At 38.7% G+C, this 25717-nt stretch overlaps 1 protein-coding gene across 1 annotated transcript in view; it reads left to right on the top strand.

Annotated features, from left to right (window-relative positions):
* POU6F2 (POU class 6 homeobox 2) overlaps positions 1 to 25717 on the top strand; it is a 304914-nt gene that overhangs the window by 242313 nt on the left and 36884 nt on the right. The window contains exon 6 of the mRNA XM_042834233.1: positions 8286 to 8432. Within this exon, the coding sequence (XP_042690167.1) occupies positions 8286 to 8432 (147 nt within the window). The remainder of the gene's footprint in view (positions 1 to 8285; positions 8433 to 25717) is intronic.

Raw genomic sequence — 25717 nt, 5'->3', positions numbered from 1 at the left:
TGTAATGTATGTAATGTATGTAATGTATGTAATGTATGTAATGTATGTAGAAGAGAAATTTTTTAGTTCTATGTTCTGTCCTCATGGAGCTGGCGGCTTCTTATGGTTACAGTCAAATTCAGCCTTCCAGAGATGATTGCAACTGTAGGTTGCTGCCAGCTGAGATGCAGTGTGCCACATAGTGGCAGCACAAGGAGATCATAGAATCATAGAATCATAGAATGTCCAGTGTTTCTTTCTCTGTCTTATGGAAAGGAGCAGCAGAGATAACCCCCCACTGACAAAGAGGCAGCAGATTTGAAGAAAGTCCCATTCCTCACCCATCACTGGACACTCAAAACTGTAATAAAGTACTAAAATTAGGCAGAAAGAAAAATATTAACAGTGGCCAACTTAGGGAACCCCCAGCATTCATTTCTGCATACTCACACCCCTCACATACACTTTCAATCATGTTGCTTGTTTTTCACTGTTGTCACTCACTCCTTACATTAACTTTATTAGAACTGTGATTTTCTCTTCAGGGTTTTCAAATGAAGCACTTGTTTCAAAGTGTATAAAATCTCATTTTGTATACTGAGATTTCTGCAAAACTCAAGCAACTAAAAATCCATTTCTCAACTGACTTGGTAGCTCATGCATTCTCTATGCAAGCACTGAAAATAAAGGGATGATTTCTCAAACACGTGGCACCAATTACGGCGTTTAAGTCATTTTTATTTATAATAGGTGAACTGAAGATACTGCAGAGCATTGAATTTTTCCTACTTTGTAGATACCTGAATTCAGAATCAGATCTGGATTTTGAACTGACCCCTATCTTTGCCATTAATCTTTTCACTGCACTCAGAAGTCATCTACACCATTTTGAATAAAATTGATGTGTCTCTGAAGGCCAAGCTGGAAGCTGAAAGCAGCAAGAAGAAAAATACGTTCACATAGTTCACTTGGAGATCTGATCGTGCCCATATTCAAGTCAATGAGACTTCAGTGTAAGCACTTGGCTTACATGGTAGCAGGCCTTTTCAAGGATGCTACTGCATAGTACGAAAATGAAAAAATCCAGATTTCCAGCTTCAAAAATGAGCAGATCAGCTGGCGTATGATTTTTAAAGAATCTGTTGGATGTACTCAGTCGGAAATGTGTTCCTAAGTAACTTACTCTTTAAAGGGCAGAAGAGGATGTCTTTACCTAATAGTGTGGGTTTTAGAATGAATATTCAAATAAAGCATTCAGGGCATATATAGTAAGATTACATATTGTACTGTAATGCAAGACTTTCAAAAAGATTTTCTCAAATGCACCACATGAATTCTCATATTTTCATGGTGTGACCTCACATGGCATTTTTAACATTTGTAGGTTCATTATCCTTTATATATGCAAATGGTCACATTTACATGTACTTGTGCCATTTACACATTCAAATTAAAGGCAAACAAATAAATGTTTTAGATTAAAGAGATTAATTTGTGGCGTCTCACAACTGACACACTTTCTTTCTACAGAAGCTAGATTATGGAGACGAGTTCTGGGCTCTTATCTAAGAAGACAGATGGCAATTTCCTTTTGATAAGGGTTCATTTTTTAGCAGTAAGGGAGCCCTGAAGTAACCATTTTTCTTGTGGGGAAAGCATCTTTCCGAAGCCAGATAAATCATTCTAAAATAGACAAACACAGGAACAGAGGAACTAATCAACATGAAATGAGCTGATTGGCAGCCCCTTTCAGAAAGTTCAGGAGATGCTCTTTCCTTTTATGCTTTTCACATACAGGAACTTCTTGGAAAACTAAAGAACTCAGATTTTTTTTTCAATACTCTTGTGTCTCACTGACACAATTTATGATTAGTACAGATGCAAAATTCCATAAAGTCAGATGATGTAAATTCCTTTTATCTACTGCATGTTTACATGATCATAAAATATACAATTGCAGATGTTTCAAAAAGCTCTCAAACATAAAGGCAGCCAGCCAAACTCAATGAAGGAGATTGCTTAATTCAAACCTGGAACTGTGTGCGTCAGCTTATGCAGATCAGAAGATTCTGTAAGTAAAAGTAATGCATGCGATGTCTTAGGAACCCACAAAACTAGTTGTGGGTAGTCTGCAAGTACTGACCAACAGCTAAAGGAGTCAGTCTGCTCTTTGTAGTTATGTCTTTACAATATTTCTAATAGATTCTTTTCCTGTCTGTGTACACATGCTCATTTTTTTCCTTTTCTTTTTGTTAAATATAGATGACACAAGAACAGACATGCTAGCACCTTCCATGTGCCTTATCTCATATAGTTAGACCCAAATAGGATCCCTTTCCTCTCATCTCCTTTACTCTCTTTTCTATCCATCACCAATGGAGCAGAAATAAAAATGGCTATGGTGGTTTCCACTCATGCCTTGCCTCTGTCCTAATATCTTCTTCATTATTCACATTGCCAGCAGTTTGGTCCCTGAAACTCTGCTCTTAATTTGCTTTGCCATGGCTCTATTCTGATTTGGCTAGCAGAACCTTGTTTACAAGATACTGTGAGAAATTTTGTGTGTTGTCCTCTCTCCATGTCATATCAGTGTGTACATGAGTGCTGCGTGGTTCCCATCACCTCAGGTCGTGTCACTTTGCATTAAATCAAGTCATGTCGCATCAGTGATGCCACTATCAGTACTTATTCCTGATAGAAAATTCAGCATAGATTTAGACAGCAAGTAGCTCATCCACAATAAATGTATATAATGAGCACATTAAGCGTCTGTGAGAACCAGATATTTTAAGTGTCCCTGACAGTGCTTTCAGATATTCCAGTATCCTTGTCTCTACACTGTGTTCTGTACATAAATATCTGATATATGTGCATACACTAAAATGTCTGTCTAAGCAACCTATTTAGAACTCTATCTGCAAGCATTTGCAAATATAGACCTGTGCATTATTGGATGGGTCTGGTTATTGTAAGTACATTGCATAGTATATAGGCTGTTCATATCCTAGCTCTGTAGAAATAACAATTGTTGACAGATACAATTTTTTCATAATTTGAAATTTGCTTCAAACATTTGCCTGCTGGGGCATATTTTCAATGAGTTATGCATGATTAGGTTTTATGACAGCCATTTTATTGGACGTTTTACCCTGTTGTTCATTTATAAAACTTAAATGTTGTAATTATCCTATTACATAAACTAAACAGAACGCTGGGAGGTGGGGCAGCCCCAACATTAGAAAAAAAAGAAGTTTCTGTAATCTGAAACATATAGGGCTCCCAAAGTGGTGGACCATAGTATGCTTGTATAAAATAACTTCTTGTTTTGTTCTATGTTACTTACTGATTCTTGCTTGCATTTCTTGGGATCTGCCTGCTCATAACTTTCTTGAAAATTTGACTTATTTTTGCAGAAAACTCTAACAATAAACTGACAGAGTGCAAGCATCCAGAGTTGAAGATTTATCTGCAATCTCTATATAATAAATATGTGGCGTTCTTATTGATGATTATTATAAATATTTTTTTGCTACTCATCCCTGTAACATCTCAGTGCTTTCCCAGGATTAAGTTGAAGCAGTCTTCCCTGTGTCTTTTTTAAGAATTCCTTCAGGAATTTAATTCTTTCCGATCTAGAGAGCTAATAATTGTTGGAAGGTATACACACATATTTAAAACAATTAGGAATACAACCATCAATACTATGCAGTGAATTTACCAGAAAAGCCACTAGGAACATCCAGGGAAACTGTGCTTTTTCATTAACTCATTTATGTTTAGAAACTGAGTATATGGGCATCTTGGTTGGAATGCTCTGCTTCTATGCCTGCAAGGTGTTGAAGATATTTTTGTGCTGCTGTTATTAGATACAGTCTGCAGTTACTGGCAGGGATGCCATGCTGGGTTAGCTTCTGCTAACAGCCAGTCACCCACCCAACTGCTCATCCATCTTCTCAGTGGGATGTGGGGAAAAATAAGATGAGAAAGCCCATGGGTCAGGATAGAGACTGGGAGACTGCTCACCAATTACTCTAATGGACAAAGCAGACTCAACTTAGAATGACAGAATGGTTGGGGTGGAAGGGACCCTTAAGATCATCTAGTTCCAACCCCCTGCCATAGGCAGGGATATCTCCCACTAGATCAGGTTACTCACAGCCCCATCCAGCCTGGTCTTGAATGTTTCCAGGGTAGAGGCATGCAAAACCTCACTGGGCAACCTGTCTCACCACCCTCACAGCAAAGAATATCTTCCCAATATCTAGTCTAAATCTACCCTCTTCCAGTTTGAATCCATTTACCCTCATCCTGTTGCTGCATGCCCTTATTTAATGTCCCTGCTCAGCTTTCCTTTAGGTCCCCTTCAGGTATTGGAAGGCTGCTATAAGGTCTCCTTGGAGTCTTCTCTTTTCTAGGCTGAAGAGGTCTTCAGCCTGTCCTCTTAGGGGAAGTGCTCCAGCCCTCTGATCATCAACTTGTGGGAAATTTATTACCAGTGAAAGTGTACCTGGATTGTGAGAAACAAAACGGCAAACTCTAAAGCAGCATCTTTCTTCCCCACCACACCAGGCTCATCTCTGCTCCTGCATTCCTGCCTCCACCAGCCAGTGCTGCAAGGGTCAAGGGGCTACAGTCAGCCTGTAACAGCTCCTTCCTCTGCACACCTTTCCCTGCTCTGGCATGGGCTGTCTACAGGCTGCAACTGTGGAGAATCATGAAATACCCATATGTTCCAATCTGGGATCCTCCAATTATTACAGGGTAGACAACTGCTCCATTGTGAAGTTCATCTCATATTCTAAACATGAAATTCACATAAGTTGTTAGTTAAGGGTTCCTATGAAAGGAAATGCAGTGCTAATAAAGATTTAATTTCTATGTTCATTTTTCACATAGTCTGGATATAAAAGCACTTTAAAGAGAAATGTAAAATTACTGCCTAGGCTATCAAATCCAATTGTTGTTGTATTCAACAATACATGAACAGTTGTTAAGTTTCTCACAGCAAATTCACCAAGATATGTATTTGGCTTTGGAGAAAAAAAAAAAAAAAAACATTATTCCAGAAGAAAAAAGTAATTATTGCTCTCAATAAGCTGCTTTCTGCTATGACTCTACCCCATTTCTCTTGAAATTGTGCCTTAAGAAGACTATAAAGAAATCTTACATCACGTGTCAGGTTTTGGATCTTTAAAGTAGTGCCCCTCTCATTTCCCCATGGTTATATAGGGTAGTTTTATTTGTGTGCGTTCTGTTTCCTGGAGCAGACTGTCTCCTACTCTACACTGTGCTAGAGCAAAACAATTTTCCTTTAAAGTTCTACTTTGTGAAGTCAGAAAAATGTACTGAAGCTACTCGGTTATTATAAGATCCTTCCTTATAAAGTTTACTTCTCCAAGTGATCATGTAATTAACAGAGGCATCCTTGAGAAAACTGGTCTATACCTCTAAGATCTCTGTTATGGTTGGTGTTTCGAGTGGGAGCAGAAGCTTTGGCACTGGAACTGATGGCTCCAAAGATCGCAGCCTTCCAAATGAAATCATTATTCAAAAACAGAAACAAAATAAGAAGATCCTCTTGTGGAATCTTTCATCTTTATATTTCTAGTAATTGTTCTCAGGGATCCAACCTGTGTTGAGAAACGGAATAAATGAAGTCAGAGATTTTATATTTAAACTAAGAGCAAGATAAAATATGTCAGAAGTTGCCGAAGTTGCCTTGAGGTCCGGATGTAATGAAATTAGATTGATTTCTCCGTGCCCAATTAGCACTTGATATAGAAGAGGTCAATTTAGTGGAGCGTAACTTGCAGTCAACGGCTTTCAAAACACTCAAAGAAAAATGTGTCTTCTCTTTTTAATCAGGCTTTTGAATAGATAGGGATGTTTTTATATGCATTTGGAAGACTCTTATCCTGTGAGCTGGCCCATTCACTGTGATTTTTCATGGAACATAGTACTACCAAGGGAACCTATGCATATCATAGCTTCTGCCATCATTTTTAATAAGTAGCTTATCTCTATGATGCAACTAAAAGCAATCCTGAGTGTCTCCAGGGTTTGCTGTAATTAAATTTTATTGTTGTATTTGAAAATGTACAGTTTTTGAAAACTGGAGGGAAAAAAAATGAAAAGGAGATTCTGGGAGATAATAGTCTGATTTTTAAAAGGTTTTAACCCTTTGTAGTTTCCAGATTCACAAGTTTACTAATGCTCCCCAAAGAATTTCCTATATGCAACTGAAGAGGCAAACTATAGCAGCTGATGTACCTGATTAGCTGATATCACATAAACATGCAGAGATGATTTATACTTACAGTCAGATGCTGTACTATCATAGAAGCAGAAATTTGTGGGTGTCAACTGAGACAGTGGAAGGCCTTTTCTGAAAGTCTGGCTGCTGCCTCTTTCTTCTCCAAATATTTACAGCTGGAAGGTAGTTACTCCAAGACCCACTGCTGGCCACAAAGTGGTGTAGAGGAAGACAGAATTTACCAGCTTCTAATTTGGGAAATAAATACATGCCTCTGTTTTGAACAAGAAATAGACAGATTTACCAATTCTGCCATCTTTATCTTCTGTGCTCACCTCCATCTGGCCTCACATCTTGTACAGGCAATGGAATTGTCTGCACTCTATATTCAGAGACTGAACTTTGCTTCGGTGGTTGTGCTCATCTTTGCTTTTTTTTCTGCAGCTTCTCAAGACTCCTAATCAAGTAGTTTTTGCAGTTTCCCCCTTTGTACTTTATCCCTGCTTGATTTTCTTGCCATGGGGTACAGCGGACTGGTTTTGGAGATACATATAACAATTCTTTCCAAATCAAAACACTTCCACCAACAGTGTCATCTTTTCTGTCTAGCACTGCTGTTAATCTTTATTTAGTTATTTACTTTACAATTTCTAGAGGGATTGGATGTGCCCAAGGCATCCCTTTAGGCAACACTTTATATCAAGGTTCCATTTATAAATACTTCATGAAGGGCTAATGAATGATTAATAGATGTTTTAATGTATGACCAATCAATTGTTGTAGATTTCATAATGTTCAACAGACAAGTACGTTTCTTATAAGCATAGATTATAACCATATCTGACATCTTCTACTGATGAGCTTCTAAGCATCAATAACATGCACACTACTCATATCTGTAACATGCTTAAAACATCTTCTAATCACTGGTTAATTTTTTATAATCTATTTTGAAGCAGAGCCTGTCTGTGGCGCACATCCCTAGCTGAGTCCGTGACTTTGCACTTCTATAGGATTGTAAATTTTCTTTTTGTGTAAAGACTTGGAACCCCTTTTAATTTGATCTCAAATGTCAAGGTTTTCTCAGTTAGCTTCTGCATTTTCACATCAGCCTAAGGAAATGTTCCCAGCATTTTTTTGAAAATTTGTTCATTATCAGCAGAGGATGAGAAAATATAAAATATAAAATGATCCAGTGAGCAAGGCATCTCTCAAAGGACATTTCATTCTGACAGGGGAACACACCTTTCACGTGTTTGATAAAGTTAAGTGGTGATGGAAATGTTCCTCTGTGGGATTCCCATTATCTCCAAAGAGTAAAGCCATGAGTGTGCTCTCTGCTTTATATGGGCAAACCAGGTAAACCAGACTGAACTGGGCGTTACAACTCATTTGCTGAAAATTTATGTCAGTCTTAATCGTTTGCAGTCGACAAACAGCAAGTTGGTTAGCATCTTTTCAACAGATTTTGCAATCCACAATAGACATTTCTGAATATGTAGTTGATTTCTACTGAACTTAATCACAGAGTTGAGACTCATGCTAAGATTTACCTAGATGTTGAGACCAGATCATTAATCATATAAATTTAAAGCAGCTTCAGGTTTTCTTCAGTTTGGGGACCTTAGTTAGTCGCTCTTCTGAATATACCCAAGCAAATACCCCACTCCCATTCAAATAAAATGCTGATTTTTCACTAATTGATGTTAACTGAAGTGTTAAACTGCTACATCTGTGACATTAAAATGTAGAACCTAAAGAAATACAACAGGCAGAACTCAAGAAAAAAGAAAAAAATGTTTGGTGTTTTTTTTTTTTTAAAGAGGGAGATTTATCCTTCAGTTTTAACTTCCTATGGGTTGTTTTGAAACCATTCATTCTCAATGAGACAAGAACCAGAAAAATAAGAACCCCTCAAAACTACCCAAGCTCTTAGAGCAGACAGATTATTTTTCCCCATGTGAGCACAATCGCCTTTATTTTATTCAGTTAGCACTCTGTGTTTCTGTGCTTGTCAAGGGTTTCTCCACGATCTTTTCTTTCTTCTTTTCAGCTGGTTAACAATCCACTAGCAAGTCAAGCAGCAGCGGCTGCAGCAGCAGCAGCCATGGGCTCAATAGCAAGCTCCCAGGCCTTTGGCAATGCCCTCTCCAGTCTTCAGGGGGTCACAGGTCAACTCGTCACTAATGCACAAGGACAGGTGAGTAGAAGATGGAGGAAGCAGTGAATTCTGATGGCAGACCGATCTTGGGACCAAAATGAGTTCCGTTTGTATGACAGCGATTTAAAAGTGCACATATTGAAGGTAAATAAATATTGATTTGCCAGACAGGGGAAGAAATGGGAAGTCTGAGAAGTGGAAATAAGTTAGGCGCTGATGGAAGCCCTTTTAAAGCTAGAAAAGGATTAGAGATTGTTTTGTTTTGTTTTCAAATCCAACCTTTTGAAAACATCACAGTATTGCAATAATACAGTATTTGAAAGTCCAGTAACCCTGTGAATCTCAATAAATGAACCAGATGTCTTCTTCCACTTGTGTAGGTATAGTAACAGACAATTATATTAATACGCTATTGTGCTATTAAGACTTGCTGTAAACTGTAGCATTTTGGTATTACTTCACTGTGAAGCATTTCTATAAAGATATTAAACACTTTCTGTAAAGGAACACAAATGAAATTTTAATGAGACATCCGTGATGGATTTAACTGGGTGGCTTTCTTATTTGCTGATTAACTAAATTAAGCAGTTTGCAATGAATCTACCAGTCTGTGATGGGAGAAACTTCTGTTGTAAAATTTCCTGAACAAAAATTTGAGCAAAGTTTATTGAGTGTCTAAAATATAAATTGTGTATTGCTTGAGATATTTTTATTTGTTATGAAGTATTTCAGTTTTGGTCTCAGTATGATGCAGAAATATATGCATCTGAGTTCATATATGTAAATAATTCTATTAATGCAACATTCTTAAGTAGTTTTCGTATTGTAGCCACTGTCATTCTTTATTTCATTTACTAGAAATGAAATTAACACAACCACATTTTGCGTTAAATCTCTGTAGCAAATCTGCCATTATAACTCAAGACTGGAGCAGATCACTGAGTAATTTGTATGTCATTATTCTAAGCCTAGTGAATTAGGTGTCCAGGTGTCCAGGAGTACTTGTGTGGTTGTTAGGCCCTGGTAAGCAATTATTGCAGGGATGCAACTTGTGTGATATGTGCAAGTTTAGTTTCTACTCTCTACTATATCTATCTATATAGTATCTACTATAGGGAAAGAAAAAAAAAAAAAAAAAAGGCCACCCACAAAAAGTATGTTTTTTTTCCTGATAATTTTATATTGTCATGTTATTTAATTGGAAAAGAGGGTATATTTTCCAATTTTGCCTGTTAAAATTCAAAGACAGCATTTTATAGAATGTGCCACGTTTTTTTAGCATAACACACAAACAAAGATGCATCCTGAGCTTCACTATCCCCATCCAAGTCCCAGGGAAAAAAAAAAAATGCTGACCTTGTTATATTTACTGGGTGGGTGCAGAATTGTTCCATCACTACCCCGAGGGTTGAACGATGGAGCTTGTCAAAGTGAGGCCTTATCTAATGAATCATCTTATCGCAGGTGCACACCACACATATTAAAGGAGGATTGTATGAACAATGTGCCCTCTACAATAACCTTTCAATGTCTACTTTAACCCTTGTTTCAATCCCTTTTCATCAAAGGATCATTTTATGCAGCCAGCTTTAAATGGAGGCTCTCAAAAGCCTATTAAGATTTCTGGAGGGATGGGGTATTGGTTTGGAAGAGAAGTTGGTTATAATACCTATAACTCATACTCAGATCAGCTCCAACCTACAAACCTGCTTGTTTCTATCCGTGCTCCAGAAATGGTTCACAGTCACCACTCACGTGAAACACTTGGCACCAAAACTGTTCACTGTAAGAGCTGAAGATGAAAACCCAGACTAGTTATTCAGTAGCTTTTCCTTTATATGTTCTCCCTGGAAAACATAAATAAAAGGTAGACATTCATTGCATGTTTTAAAAAAAAGTTCCTACTGTCACTGTATCACCAAATGAAACTACAGATTCCATCAGACTGAGTCTAGTTTATTCCACATATAATATGAAGTCCAATAATTCTACAAGTTGCAGAGAAAGGAAGAATCTTCCACTATTTTGGGGTGAAACTACAGAATCTGACTGACTAGCTCCTTTAAATAAGAGTTGTCTTTTTATTACTTATTTTTACAGATGTTTCTTGATTTATAATCAGTACTGCAGACCTCACTGCAGTATAAATAAATATTAAGTAGGTAAAGTAACACTGATTTTTGTAATATTCAGCATAAAACTATATTGCTTATGGCATTCTTCTGAAATTATCTGTCTGCAAAAATAGACTATTCGGTATATTTAAATTACATTCCATAAATTAAATCACATTCCTTGCAAATTAAATAAAACTATTGAAACTAATACTTTGTTTCTTCAAAATTGAGAACGTAAGTGAATGGTAACTTGGGATGCCTCAATTTGTGAATGATCTTTTTGGAACTCATTAAGGAGCTGTATTTCCATGATATGTTAAGAATCTGCTCTTCGAACATTGCCTTCTTTAAAGAGGCACGTGAGAAACCTAAAATTCCTTCCTGCTACTATAAGGCTGGGCGACTTATCAGACTGTTTGTATGTGCAGTCTTTGTAACTATATGCTGCTCCTTTTGTAGAAAGTTGGGCTTATAAATGTCCGTCTGTCTGCCTAAATACATGATCAATAAACCCAGGAGACAGAAAGCTGTAGGTCAAATCAAAGATTCTATGGCAAATTTAGGGAAATTATCTTTTAAATGACATATGCCATGGCCTTAATACCCAATGGCCTAGAGTTCTTACATTCTCAATAAAAAAAAATTATATATATATTTAACAAATATTTATGCTGTGTACTTGTTAATATTTTCATTCTTGTTTGCGCAGTGATTATATGATTTCTTTATCCTTTGGGTGGCAATATGAACTTTAATACCAGAGCTCTCAAAGACCACTGTAAAAGAAGATCTAATCCATTGGAATAATATGTCCAGATCACCTGATTAATTTGATACAGTACAGATAGAAGACTCTAAATCAAATGTTCATTTTCAGAGGCGTATTATGAAGAGCTATTGGCCCATGTAACACTACTTATATTCTGTTTGCTCTCAGCACTTTCCAGAAAGCGTTTGCAGGACTGGACTTTTATATATTAAGCATAAAGGCAAGGGTAGCAGAAATGCCAGAATCTACCTTGTCAGTTGATACACTCTAATTTCAGAGTGAAGCTGTCCACCCTTCAGCTTCAGCCTGCCCTTATAGTAGGATCATAGTAGTTCCATTTCTGCACTTGAATTCTTTATAGGAATGAGAAACCCCTCTATTTTTATCTGCAAATCAATGGAAATATTAAGGGGCTTGAGTGTGTTTCCTGTGTCTATTAACTATGTTATATGTTTATTTCAGCTGGGTTTTTTTAGCTCCGTTGTAAAGAGATGGATTGATAAAAACATGGAAACATGGCTGATGCTCCTGGATTCTATAAATGCTACCTGCAAGCAAGTTTTCTGCTTGACTAAAACATAAGTCTATCAGTTGCATTCATGTAAATCTTTTGACATCAGCAGAATCAAATACATTTAACCAAGGTTGATGAGTAAGATCGGTTTCATTTTGAGAAAGATGTGAGCTGTTTAATTAGGGGAAAAAAAATTAATCCTAATTCAACAGTTGCAAAATGCCATCTTTACTTTATGGAGTTAAAAAGTAATATGACAAGAGCTGTTGATGTTCTGAATTGTTCTGTGCTTAAAGAGAGCAGTATATTGCATTTCCTGATAGTTACTAAGAAGAGTTTAAGTATGGTGTAATTGCACAGTGCATATTTCAGTTGAACAGGAAATCTAGCAGAGATAGCATCCATAGAATCCAAGCATGCCCTTGAAGGAACTCGGCCTTCATTGTGCCCATGGCTTGCTCTTTAGATACAAAAACCTACTGTATATGAAAAACCTTGAAAAGTTCTACCCCAGCAATTAACAAACATAACTAATTTTTGAGAGTTGTAGTCTACAAGTAGCTTAGAAAACTAAATGGAGAGAGGCATTGTTGATCCAATTAGATAATAGGAGTACTTTGGTTCTCATTATTCTGATGAGAGGGTACACGTTTGCTCTTTGAGCTTCTTGATGGTAAATGGTGCTAATGAGGCCTGATGGATTCCCTGCTCCTAACAAGCCTCTCAGCAGAGCGAGTGATTACAATGGAGATAGATTTGATGGGATGCTCTCCCTTTTGTAGTGTCTCAGCTGCTGACACTCTGCGACATAATCAGGTCACAGAGCCGGTCACAGCCATCAGCAAAAGCCATAGCTCTATCCCTCATTATTAAAGTGCATTATTCAGTTCCAGGTCCTCACAATACTGCCAAGGGCCTTTTCTTCTTCTTTTTTTGTTAAGCATCAGTTCTCAAACATAAGGGTTAATAAAATCATCAGCTAAAGAACTAGTAAATTAAAGAAATGGAAATAAAGTGCCTCCCTTTCAAATCCTTTGAAGGATCACAATTAAATAACTGGGGAATTTCTCATCACCACGTACTCTACAGTACAATGTAAAATGTCATGTGCAATAAAAACAAGGAATAGGATTTTAAAAAATAGCATTGTCCTTATTGTGGACTGGCTTGGAAAGCACTGAAGTATCTCTCATTCAGAAGGGAAATTCTTCCTTGCCAACTATTATATATGTACATGTAGGCTGTATTATTTTCACAGTTTTCTGGGGGTGTTTTTTGATGTTTTTTTTCTTTTTTTTTTTTTTCTCGACATGGTAAGAATTACTTGCAAACTGAATTTGTAGTCCAAAGCATAGCAGCTGTCTTGTCGTAGTTAAAGTGGCTGAGGAGGCAGTCTGGACATATATGATAGGCCATGGTGCTAGGACCAACTGATTCCCACAGACGAGACCATTGCTTTCTTTTTGAGAATGAGCTAATTTCAAAGTGGTGGCATAAATAATGATTTTAGCTTTTCCTTTCTATTCTGATAATGCTGAGTTGAGACTCTCTCACCACCTAATGGAAAATACACTTTTAAAATCTCAGTGTTTAAATCCATTCTAGTTAAACTGATGAGAAAAGAACGGCAGAATCTGAATTTTCTGTTTGTTTGTTTCAGTTTAATTTCAGCTGGTTAGGAGCAGGTTTCAGCCAAATCAAATTAAGATACTCTGATGCTGAAATATATAGCTTTACAAGGATTTACACTGTTTATTTTGAATCACTTTGAAGTGCATATTCTGTGGCAATATTGTATTCCTTTCTGTAGAGGTATATATATTGCTACTTCTGCCTTGCTCTATTCACTGTGTTTTTGTTTGTTTGTTTGTTTTTTAATCTGTGTTCTGCTGGTACAATAGGCTGTGACAAGAAAAGTACACGAGTACATGCATATAAAAAGCCACTTCTAAAGCTTCCGGTGTTCTTAAGCCACAGCTGCAAGAATCTCTTGACAGCTGCAGGTCCATACAAAGATCTGTGCAAAGTAGTATAAACAATACTACAAAATTAGTAATGCTCTCCAAGAAGATATTTTAGAGACTGGAGTGTGACCTAGACTTTGTTTTTCCCTAACCACAGAATCATTGGGAATGCAAACTGAGCCTCATTCTAGGACTTAAATGCAGGATAATGATTGTTACTTCTATGTTTTGTTTGTTTTATTTTAACCATCACAGAATTTCTAAGGGGCTAAAGACATGTAATGAGTGTCAGTCCCTGAAGTCCTTCTGAATATGTGTAATTCACATTGTTCTTTAGGTGTGCTATGTTCATCAGCCTTTCCTCTCAACAATCCTTAGCACTGCTACATCTGGTTCAGACGTGCAACTCTAATACATGTTAAGCACTAATATTTTAGCTCTTACAACATCTAAAGGTACTTAGAAAAAAACTAAACAATAATTGTTTAAATGGTGGCTACTAATAATGTCTTCCCAAAGTGAAGATTGACAGAAATCTGAATAGGTGGTATCAGATTGGTATATACTTAGGAAATTAAATGAGAAGCCTGAGATAATAAAACAGACATGTTTTGAAGGAATGATTAGAAAGGGTTACTGTAACACTCAGATAACAATAAGATTTAAGAACATTCCTTGGGAAAGTCTTCGCCAGGAGAATCTGTTTTGACAGGCCTTCATATTAATATATTAAATTACTGCTGGGTGGAGCTTTTCTCTCTATTTTTACCCTCAAAGTTTCAACGGGCTGAATACATGCAGCTTGGCTGCTCACAGGAACAAAAGGGCACACTCTATAAGAAAAGGTCAGTTGTAAGAAAAGATTTATTTTTCTGTTGGTTTCCCCTCCCTACAGCTAAACATCAAGGAGTCTGTTTGTTTAATTACCTCCCCTGCAAATTTGAATCGAAAGACAAATGATTTTCTTTACACTTCTGCTGACTGTGTCTTAATTTTACTGTAGAGACCGTCTTACCTCAATTGCAGCTATCGTGACATAAGTGTAAAAATGTATGGACCAAAGTCTCAGGTGATGCAGACTGGTAGTTTCACTGAAATAAGAACGTAGAGTGTAGGGCTCAAAAGAGGTCTTGCCTGCTTTGTATATTTTGGATAATGATCACTGATAAGTTTTGGATATCCATATTCTTAAAAACAGTTGTGGAATTTAAAACAGCTACCATCTGCAATGTGGAAAAGTGATATTCATTTCTTGAATTCACAGAAGGAAGTTCCAAAGCACCGTAGTGCCACCAAATTTAATGGAGAAAAACTAGTCTTCTCTTTGGAAATTAAAAAATAAAAATAAAATTAAAAAAAAAAAAAAATCCAGCATTAAAAAAAAAATCCAAAATTAATTGGTTGCAAAAATGCTTCACAATCACAATATTACAAGCTTGGAAACTGCTTGGGCAAAGAAGCTAAATGTAATGTAGAAGCAACACCACTTTCTTCCAAAACTAGAAAATGGGTATGAGACCGAATGGTTCAGACTAGCTGTTGACCTGAAGTCAAAACTCTTGAAATAGAGGAGATTCCAGTTTTCAAGCCACCAAGACAAGAGCCTGTGTGTTGTGAACAGGAACTGCAAGGGCAACACAATTATTTAAGAATAAGGTAGAACTTTTCCTTACTGCAAAATACGTACTCGAACTGTGCTGGTTCACAGCTGCAGTCTCCAATTAGATTTACCAAGAAAAGGTGAACTGTGTACTGAAATTCCTATGAGTTTGAAAATTATCGGCATCTATCCAGAAAGGCCTCTGAAATTTCTTTCATTTAGACTGCATCAAATCTTACTTCGCACTTCAGATCTATGGCCTCTGGCCTGGATCTCTGTCAAAGTTCTGGACCTCTGACAATTTTTTTTCAGAGATGTCTAAGTCTTATTTTCAAAACGAACTTATATACCTACAAGAGCCTGAGTTTCCCTCAATCAGAGAGCACTGCAAGCAATCTCCAGTATGTTTATGTATCAAAGCAGTGCCATTTTAGCACAGACCCCAGAAGCCAAAAGCCTTAGTAGTATGGCTTTCAGGCTGGACTAATTAATCCTCATTCTCAACAAGGTGACATAGAATCTAGCTCATCAGCCATTAGCTCTAGGGTCTGGTAGCATGCTGTATTACATGTAGTAAAGATACTTTGTAGAGAACCTTAAAAGCCTGAAGCGTTTAGGAACTTTTGAAAAATCACTGATCTAAATTAAAACCTTCCAGTGAGGAATAGTGTCTTTTTGTCAGTGTCTTCTTAATTACTCTTGCATGGAGGAGGAAGCCAAAGTAACTATTATTTCTTTTTTCCTGCCATTTTCATGAAAGCTGACAAGTAAATAAAGATGCACCTACTACTCCTATAATCTGCCCAGCATCATGAGGGAGCTATAAGCATGGCGAATTTTCATTGTTATCTCCAGTGACACACATCACAGTCAATGAAATCTCTGCTCTGTGAAAGTTCTTACAGTGCTCTTCTTATCACTGCCTCTTATCACCTTCCAGTGATGTATTAAGAACATGACTGCTGACTATCACAAATCAGTCTTCTCCTTCCAACAAGAACTTTGTAGTATAGAGCTGTGTGTCTGATAAGAGCACTTGGTTTTGTCTCATTAAGATTTTGTTTTCATCTAGTTTTTAAAAATCCTTTTGAAGATTCATATTGCTGGTATTTGCATTAAAGAGAACAAAAACAGAAACATACTTAGCTTTTGCTGTAGAATGTGGTGAAACCAATGGTGGAAAACTGATGAACAGTGCTTTATTACTGTTTGAATTTATTGCAAGCCCTTGACCAGCCTCTGAAAACAATTTTTGCTATACACAGAGAAGTTTTGACTATTATTACTCCAGAAGACTGAATTCAGCAGTTATGACCTCTGTCCAAGAGCATTAGGTGACTATTTAGATTCCTGAGAATCTGACCACAGAGGAACTTGAATGTAAATGCTGAAGTCTTCATGTTCATCAAAAATACCTTAAGATGTCATTAACAAAGGAATAGATAGAGGTGACGCATGGAGACGATGGCAAGAAATGTCCTTTCTATATTACTGATGTTTTCCAGGCACTGAAAGTTTCCTACTCAGAGATATTACATCTCTGCATGCCTTCAGGAGTTGACAAATTTGAGAATAATTTGAGGATACATCATCATACAAGTAGAAGTGATAGAAGCTCTGCTACATGAGAAATTGACATGAGAATGTCATCCAAGACTGTTAATTTTGTTATTTCTCCTTTGGACTGTGCAAGCTCCTTACAAGAGAATGCTCTGTGAGTTTCAGTTAAGAAAGGCCGTAGGAGATCACTATGTGATAAGTGGAAGTCAGTGTACAATGATACATATTCAAGGTCCTTAACTGACTAGAAGAGTGCTGTTGCTATTTTAGGAAGGTTTGGAATTTCTTAGATAGCACAAGTCATGATGCACAAAAAAAGGCCATTGGACTCTTTTAGGGATGATCTGATTTTGAATCACAGAATCCTAGAATGGCCTGGTTGAAAAGGAGCACAGTGCTCATCCAGTTCCAATCCCCTGCTGTGTGCAGGTCACCAACCAGCAGCCCAGGCTGCCCAGAGCCACATCCAGTCTGGCCTTGAATGCCTGCAGGGATGGGGCATCCACAGCCTCCTTGGGCAACCTGTGCCAGTGCCTCACCACCCTCTGGGGGAAAAACTTCCTCCTCATATCCAAGCTAAACCTCCCCTGTCTCATTTTAAAACCATTCCCCTTGTCCTATCATTATCCACCCTTGTAAACAGCCGTTCCCCCTCTTGTTTATATATAACCAAAAGGCTGGACACTCATGATCTGAACTCTCTTTAGTTCATGTGAGCCCACTTCTCCAGCCTGCCCCGGTCCCTCTGGATGGCTTCCCTTCCCTTCAGTGTATCGACTGCACTGCTCAGCTTGGTGCCATCTGCAAACTTGCTGAGGCTGCATCGATGCCATCATCTGTGTCATTGATGAAGATGTTGAAGAGCACCGGTCCCAAGACCGACCCCTGAGGTACACCGCTTGTGACTGGCCTCCACCCTGACACAGAACCATGGATCATAACACTTTGGCTATGACCCCAATTCCTAATCCACTGTCCATCCTTGGATGAATGTTTTAGAGATACCAATGAGGAGATAAAATCTAGGGATCCTATGATTGCAGGGCAATCAGTGTTTGTTTTGAAATCTGAGATGGTGAGGAGCCCAGATACATTGGCAGTATCTTGCGAAGAATTGACAGTAGCCAACAACTCAGTTGTACTTGTGTAGTGTTTGTAGTGATAGAACCGACCAGATGCATACCCACATGCTTCCAAGTAGTACATTAAACAGGAATTGTTCTGAAATAGAAATACCTCAGACTTCTGGTTTGACTCTGGAATATTGCAGAGAACTGTGTGATGTTTTTTCATGTGTGTTGCATCTGTGAATAGCGGCGGGGAAATTTCAAACAGAAAAAACATCGTAGTCCTAACCATGAATGGACATTCAGTCTGTCTTTCTAAATGTGTATATGAGTTTGTCATTATTTTTTCAGAGACTGACAGTGTTAGGCTTCAGCATGTATTTATGTAAATGGCCCAGATATCAAAAAGAAAAAAGGACTTTGAAATATGCTGATGTTATTGAATGTATATGATTTTTAAAGTATCTTTTTCACTTAAACTTCCTTCTTCACACATTAATTAAATATTATCTCTAGGATAAGTATCTCTCAAAGAAGACAAATGCATTATTGTCACATCATAATGGAAAAAATGACAGAATCTTTTTCCTTAAGCACAGAAAGAGAACTTATTAATATAAAGAAAACACTCATACCCCTCAAGCAATTCTCGGCTTCAGAGGGAATCTTTCCTAGTCTAGTCTCATGTCTATCTTTGTGCTAGAGATTCAAGAAAGCAATACATATATCCTTCCAGTTTAAAAATTAATCTACTTTTCAGGAGATAATTTAATATCAAAACATGATGTACCCAGTATCTAAATATACATTCATTTTAATGTTTGACGCATCAAATACTGTGACATAGCAAGCTTTCAAAATAAATGGTATGTTTTAGAGGTTGGATATGTCACATTAGCATCCACCCAGCAGATAAGAGAAAGAGAAATAGATCAGAGTGATCAGGACATCAGGGAGACAGTTTAGAGAGAGATGAGAGAGTCCAGGTACATCTTGTAATGTTAAAAAAAAAAAAAAACAAAAACCTAGCTAGCAAGAAAGAAAATGTATAAATAGGTCACTGCAACCCCACTGAAAAAAGTTTAATTTAACTTTTTAGTCATCATCTCCACTCCCTTAGTTGCAGCCTGCACATTAAGTTGAGACACAACTTTCTTGGTAGCATAGACAGGCAGAGGGCCTTAAAGTAAAGATTACATGAGACTCATGTAGCGCCCTAGTTCTAAGGTAGAATCAGCATCATTTGGCATGCTAAACTTTCAGTCTCCTTTTTTTCTCAGTTCTTTTTATTAACTGTATCTTGTTGTCACCTCTCCTGGTTTGGTTCTTTTAGTTCTTTCCCTAAGTGGAAGCATAAAGCTGTGTGGAAGAAAGAACATTGTTGAACAAATATCTGGCGACATTGTCAATGAAAGACCTCAGAGATCCTGGCATATCCAGTTTCCTCATTCCTGTCCTACTTCCTGTATCTCTACTACTTCTGCTTCTAGTCAGCAGCTTTTTGCCTTGCACTTTATCTGGGATTCAGTTACTTCAGTGTAAGTCCTCAGAGGTGTTGTAGGTGTTATACAACGTTCTGTCAGGCCTTCTGCAGCCAATTCAGAATAATGCTCTTCCCTCTAAGTCTTATTCTAACTAAATTCTAAAGAATTTCATATAGAGTAGATGCCTTACTTTTCTTCAGCTGAATTGTTTCCCACTTACATGTATGCATGCATGTGTGTCCATATACTAATGCACAGCTTAGCATACATGATGAACATCATCAACATCATCTGCTTTTGTGAAGCCCCAAACCATCACTACAAGCAAATGAAAGACAGGTTTTGGAAGGACCTCTAAATCTCAGAGGCAATTTGAAAAGGGTTCTGGAATCCCTGGAAGTTGAACTTCATGTCTTCAGGGAAGGATACAGGTACCCCAAATGACTACCTATTACAGTTTTTTTAATTACCTCATTTAGCCATGCTTGAGTTCTCCCAAACCTCTGGAATCTTTCTGACCTTTACAAGTGAAAAGAAACCAAGCCTTCTCACCTTAGCATGAGGTACTGCTCACTTTTGCTTCAAATCTGTCTCTAGAGTAATGTTAGAAATATATAATCATGACTGTACACTCTGTATTGATTGTATGCAGTCTATTAATTGAGAAATGAAACTAGGCTTGTATTTTTCTAACTGTTTAATTCTCACCAAGAGCTGAATTGTAGTGAATGATTGCAAAATTGAAGTTAGGGTATTCTGTGCCTTAACACACTACCCCTTCACTGCTAGGTAGTACCACATGGCCTAGTATTGGCAAGCTCTGCGCAGGAAGACAGAGTGAGGTATTTAAAAGGTTAAGAAATTTTTTTTTGAAAGATACCCCTTTAGCTAAGGCAGAAAGTTTAGGAATCTCTGGGCATGGAAGGTAGATAAATCACAATGTTCCCCCCTTAGAATGAGAACATTTGAATGTCATTAGAAAATAATGACACGTTCTCCTTTGACACATTAGAGAATTTTTGCTACAATGACCAAAATGTTGTCCTGCACAATATCCCGATCAACAAATCGGAGAAAAACGGATTTGATGGATGGAACACTCAGGTCAGATGGAACACTTGATATGGATAAGGAACTGGCTGGATGGTCACACTCAGAGTTGCAGTCAATAGCTCAGTGTCCAAGTGGGACCGGTGACAAGTGATGTTCCTCAGGGATCTTTGTTGGGACCGGTGGTATTTAACATCTTTGTGGGCAATATGGACAGTGGAATCGAGTGCATTCTTGGAAAATTTGCAGACACCAAGCTGAGTAGAGGGAAGGGATGCCATCCAGAGGGACCTGGACAAGTTTGAGAGGTGGGCCCATGCCAACCTCATGAAGTTCAACAAGGCCAAGTGCAAGGTCCTGCACATGGGTCAGAGCAATCCTGAGCACAAATACAAGGTGGGCAGAAAATGGCTTGAGAACAGTCCAGGAAGAAAAAATCTGGGGGTGTCATTTGATGAAGATCTCAATATGAGCTGGCAATGTGCGCTTGCAGCCCAGAAGGCCAACCATATCCTGTGCTGCATCAAGAGAAGCATGACCAGCAGGTCGAGAGAGGTGATTCGTGAGATCCCATACAAGAAGGACATTGAGCTGTTGGAGCAGGTCCAGAGGAAAGCCATGAAGATGACCAGAGGGCTGGAGCACCTCCCCTAAGAGGACAGGCTGAGAGAGTCACTCCATTATAGAGTGTCACTCCATTATAGAGTGTCACTCCATTATAGAAAGCCACCCAATTGGTCAGGCACGACCTTCCCTTGGTGAAGCTGTTCTGTCTTGGATTACCCATACAGGCTTACCTTGAATTCCTTCAGAAACGCATCCATCGCCTCTCTGGACCACCTATTCCAGTGCTTCACTATTCTTATGATAAAAAAAAAACTTCTTCATATGTCCAATCTAAATCTCTGCTCTTTTTGTTTGAATCCATTTCCCCTTGTCCTGTCACAATAGACCCTGCTAAAGAGTGTCCCCTTCATTCTAATAACCCCCTTTAGATACTGGAAGGCTGCTATCAGGTCTCCCCGAAGCCCCAGTGCACTCATCCTGTCCTCGTAGGAGAGATGTTCCCTCTCTTTAATCATTTATGTGGCCCTCCTTGGAAAGATGCCAGTAGGTCCACATTTCTTTTGTAGTGAGGACTCCACATCTGGACACAGTACTCGTGGTGATAGGTCTCACCATCACAGTGTAGAGTGGCAGGATCATCTCCCTTGACCTGCTCGCTACTCTTCTATTGATGAAACCTATTACCTCCATAGAAGGAGACTTCACAGCTTCTCTGGGCAGCTTGTTCCAGTGCTCTGCCACAGTCAAAGAAGATTTTCCTTATATTCAGATGCAACTATCTATGTTCCAGACTGTCCTTTGTTCCTTGTTCTGTCACTGGGCATCACTAAACAAAGCCTAGCCCCATCCTCTAGACTCTCGCTTTTTACATATTTATGTGCACTGATAAGATCCCATGTCAGTCTTCTCTTCAAGCTGAACAGCTCCAGGTCTCTCAGACTTCCTTGTGAGGGAGATGCTCTATGCTCCTAATCAGCTTTGTGACTTTTGGCTGGACTCTCTCTGAGATATTCCTGTCTTTCTAGAGCTGACCTCCTGGCTACTCTCTTTTTGATGGAAACCTGGGTTGTTCTGGCCACCAGGGCACACTGGTGGCTCACTGTCAACCTGTTATCCACTAGGACACCCAGGTTCTTCTCTGCAGAGCTCCTCCCCAGCAGGCCAGCCCCTAACCTGCTTTGATGCATGTGGTTGCATATTCCTCCCCATCTGCAGGACCCTACACCTGCTCTTGTTGAAGCTCACCAGGTAACTCTCTGCCGAGCTTTCCAGCCTGTCTACATATTGCAAATATGCTAGCCACTCATTCTCACTTTGTATCATCAGCAAACTTAGTGAGGGAGGATTCTATCCCTTCATCCAGATTATTAAAGAAGGTGTTGAACAAGATCTGATCCAGTACCAACTTCAGGGAAACACCTCTAGCTACAGGTTTCCAACTAGATTCTGTGCCACTGATCACAACCCTCTGAACTCTACCAGTCAGATGGTTCTCAATCCACCAAACCATCTGCTTGTCTGTTCCTTAATTTCTAAGCTTACCTAGGTGGATGCTATGGGAGACTGAGTAAAAAGCTTTAGTGGAGTTAAGGTATGCAACATCCACTGCTCTTCCCTCATCTAACCAGCCAGTTTTGACCTTGTGGAAGGCTACCAGATTGGTCAAGCATAATTTTTCCTTGGTGAATCCTCGTTGACTAATCCTAATGATTTTATGTCTTCCACTTAGTTGGAGATGACATCCAGAAAAATCTATTCAATCACTTACCAGGGGTGGAAGTGAGGCTGACTGATTTTTAGTTTCCCAGTTCAGACTTCCAGGTAATGGGGTAGAGTAGCCCAAAGATAACTGGTCTGACTACTAAAGACAAATGTAGAAAAGGCATTGAGAACCTCAACCTTTTCCTAATCCTCCTTAGAGTTTTTCTATGAGCTTCTTACTTAACCATGTGAGTGAGTCTCCTGCAACTTTTATGTGATTTCTTACTCTTAGGGATGTGCCAAACTTCAGCTTGGAGGAAGTGGTGCCTGAACAACCACCAACTCTCTTAGGTCCCCTTACCTTCCAATGCTCTAACCCATGGGATTCCTCCAAGCGGGTCTTTGAAGAGGACGAAGGACTCTCCTGCAGTCTAGGAAAGTCTTAAGCTCCATATGGTAGTCACTGAAGTTTTAACTCAGATCCCAGTAGCACCTGATGATGGTCACTTACTCTGTTTGGAGTATTTTTTCGATTTTTGTGAAAACCGTGGTCCTGTTTCACTTGTTCACTTGTTTATGTTTCCTGTGTAAATAGAGAACTAGCATCCTAGAGATGAAAGGTAATGATATCTGCTTTACTTATTTAATGTGTACTCAACTTGAACTAAATAATGGATAGAAATGTGAAAGGAGGGACTTTCTATTCAGTAGCTTTTCTTGCAAGTAGGATTAAGTGTCTAATCTGTGGCAAATTGTCATTTAGAAACCAGTTGGGAATAAATGAACTTTTCATCTATGAGATTCTTCTGGTTTGAAAGAAGACTTTGAGCCTGCAGTAGTCAAGATGAAATCTCTCCCTTTGATAAATTACTTAATACATTTCACTGGGCACTTACCTATTATTTTTGTTAGGATGTACTAAATCCTAAGGCTAGTTTAAAAGAATTTCCAGCACAGCATCAACCAACATAAGAACTTCTATCCTAAAAACCACCTTAGCACCTGCATTCAAATAGTTTAAGCTACACATTTAAGTTAAGCTGAACAAACATGTTTTGAAGCTCAACCATCATAGTTATTTCCAATGTCACTAAATATTGCTAAGATTTGTATTTACTCCCATATATTATGTATGTTCAAAGGAGGAGCTCATATTTCACTCCAAATATTCTGTTTTTGTTCAGAAACAAAAATGGAATGTTGTTCATGGAATTCTCCTCTTTTTTTTCTCTTTTTTATTATTATTATTATTGTTATTGTTATTGTTATTATTATTATTTTACTTTAGTCTGTATTGTGGATGGTTGTGGTGATTTCACACTGAAGGCTAAGCTCAACCACATTACTCCCTCTCCTCTACAGAACAGAGGGAGAAAACACTGTGGAAAGAGCTCATGAGCTAAGGAACAGGGAGATTGCCCACCAATTAATATCACAGGCAAAACATTCAATGTAGGGAGTTTAATGCAATTTATTGCCTATTGCTAACAGGCTAGAGCAGTGAGAAGCTAAAAGTAAGCTAAAAACACATCTCCCCACCCCTCTCTTCCACCTTCTTTACCTCCTTGTCTGACACAAGGGAATGAGGAACGGGGGCTGTGGTCAATCCAGAACACTTCATCTCTGCCACTCCTTCGTGGTCACTCTGCCCTTGCTTCAGAGTGGTGTCTGTTCCACAGGATGCTGTCCTTTCCAAAATGACTCTCGATGGGCTTCCCACAGGCTGCAGCTCTCCCAGCAATGCTCCAACATGGCTCCTTACCATGGGGTCCATCCTTCAGAAGACTGCTTCAGCATGGGTCTCTGCAGGCAGCAGCTCCCCCAGCCCTGCTTCCCCACTGCAGCCTCCTCCAGGCCACATCCACTGTTGCCCTGTGGGCTTCTCCAAGAATATGTGTGGAGATAGGCTCTGTATGTTGCCCAAGGGCTGCAGGGGGACAGCTGTTCCACCACAGGCCCCTCCTGGGCTGCAGAGGAACTTCAGCTCCATATCTGGAGCAGCTTCTGCCCTCCTTTTGCACTGACCTTGGTTGGTGCTGCAGAGCTGTTTCTCTCACATTTCTCACTCCTCTCTCCCAACTGCTGTTGCACAGCAGTGCTTCCCTTCCTTAAGTCTGCCCTCCCAGAGTCACAGCCAGCATCACTCATGGCTTAGCTCTGGCAACAGCAGGTCCCTTTTGGAGCAGCTGGGGCTGGCTCTGATCTGACATGAGGCAGCTGCTGGGCTCTGTTCACAGGGACTCAACACTTCAGACCTCCTGCTAGAAAAACCTTGCCACATAATTCTAAAGCAGGGGTGTCTTTAGTAATCTACTAAGCAGAAACAGACAATCATACAGCCTTTTTACTCAAGGCTAGACTCAATTGCATTTGAAAAGCATCTGCAGACATTACAATGAATGTATGTATGGAGTGCAAGATAACGTTCTTATTACCATATTACTTTAATAGCAACTGAGAGACAGAAGTTGCTGTTTCCACTTTGCACTTCTCCAGCCTATCTTCTGTAAGGGAACTGTTGCTTCTTGTCAATTAACACACTCTAATTGGCTCCTGTTTCTTCTCTAACTAGGTCCCTTTGGCTTTGACTATGGCACAGCACAACTTATTCTTAAACAGCTTTTTTTTTTTCTTCTCCAAATTTCCTATCAAAATCACCCCCTTTGGAAAGAAAGATATGTGATAAAGAGTTTCAATACTTGTGCTATCTTTTTTTATCTTTTGTGGTTTCCAATAGAACCTGAATCATCATAAGAATGCACCATAAGTCTGTATTTTAGATGACGAACATCTGTAAAAGAAGAGGGGGAAAGGAGTCAACAATTTTCTACCTGACTCTTATGTCTTAAAAATAAAAGTAAAAAAAAAAAAAAAAATCATGATTATCAATGGGTAACGGTGCAAATTTGTTCACCTCTAAAAAACTGATAC

This window comes from Centrocercus urophasianus, unplaced genomic scaffold, assembly GCF_019232065.1.
Source record: "Centrocercus urophasianus isolate 14NV4802_14NV808 unplaced genomic scaffold, USGS_Curo_1.0 seq_44, whole genome shotgun sequence".
NCBI classification, from domain to species: Eukaryota; Metazoa; Chordata; class Aves; order Galliformes; family Phasianidae; genus Centrocercus; species Centrocercus urophasianus.
The sequence above is the reverse complement of the archived record's forward strand: the minus strand, read 5'-3'. Positions and strand labels throughout refer to the sequence as shown.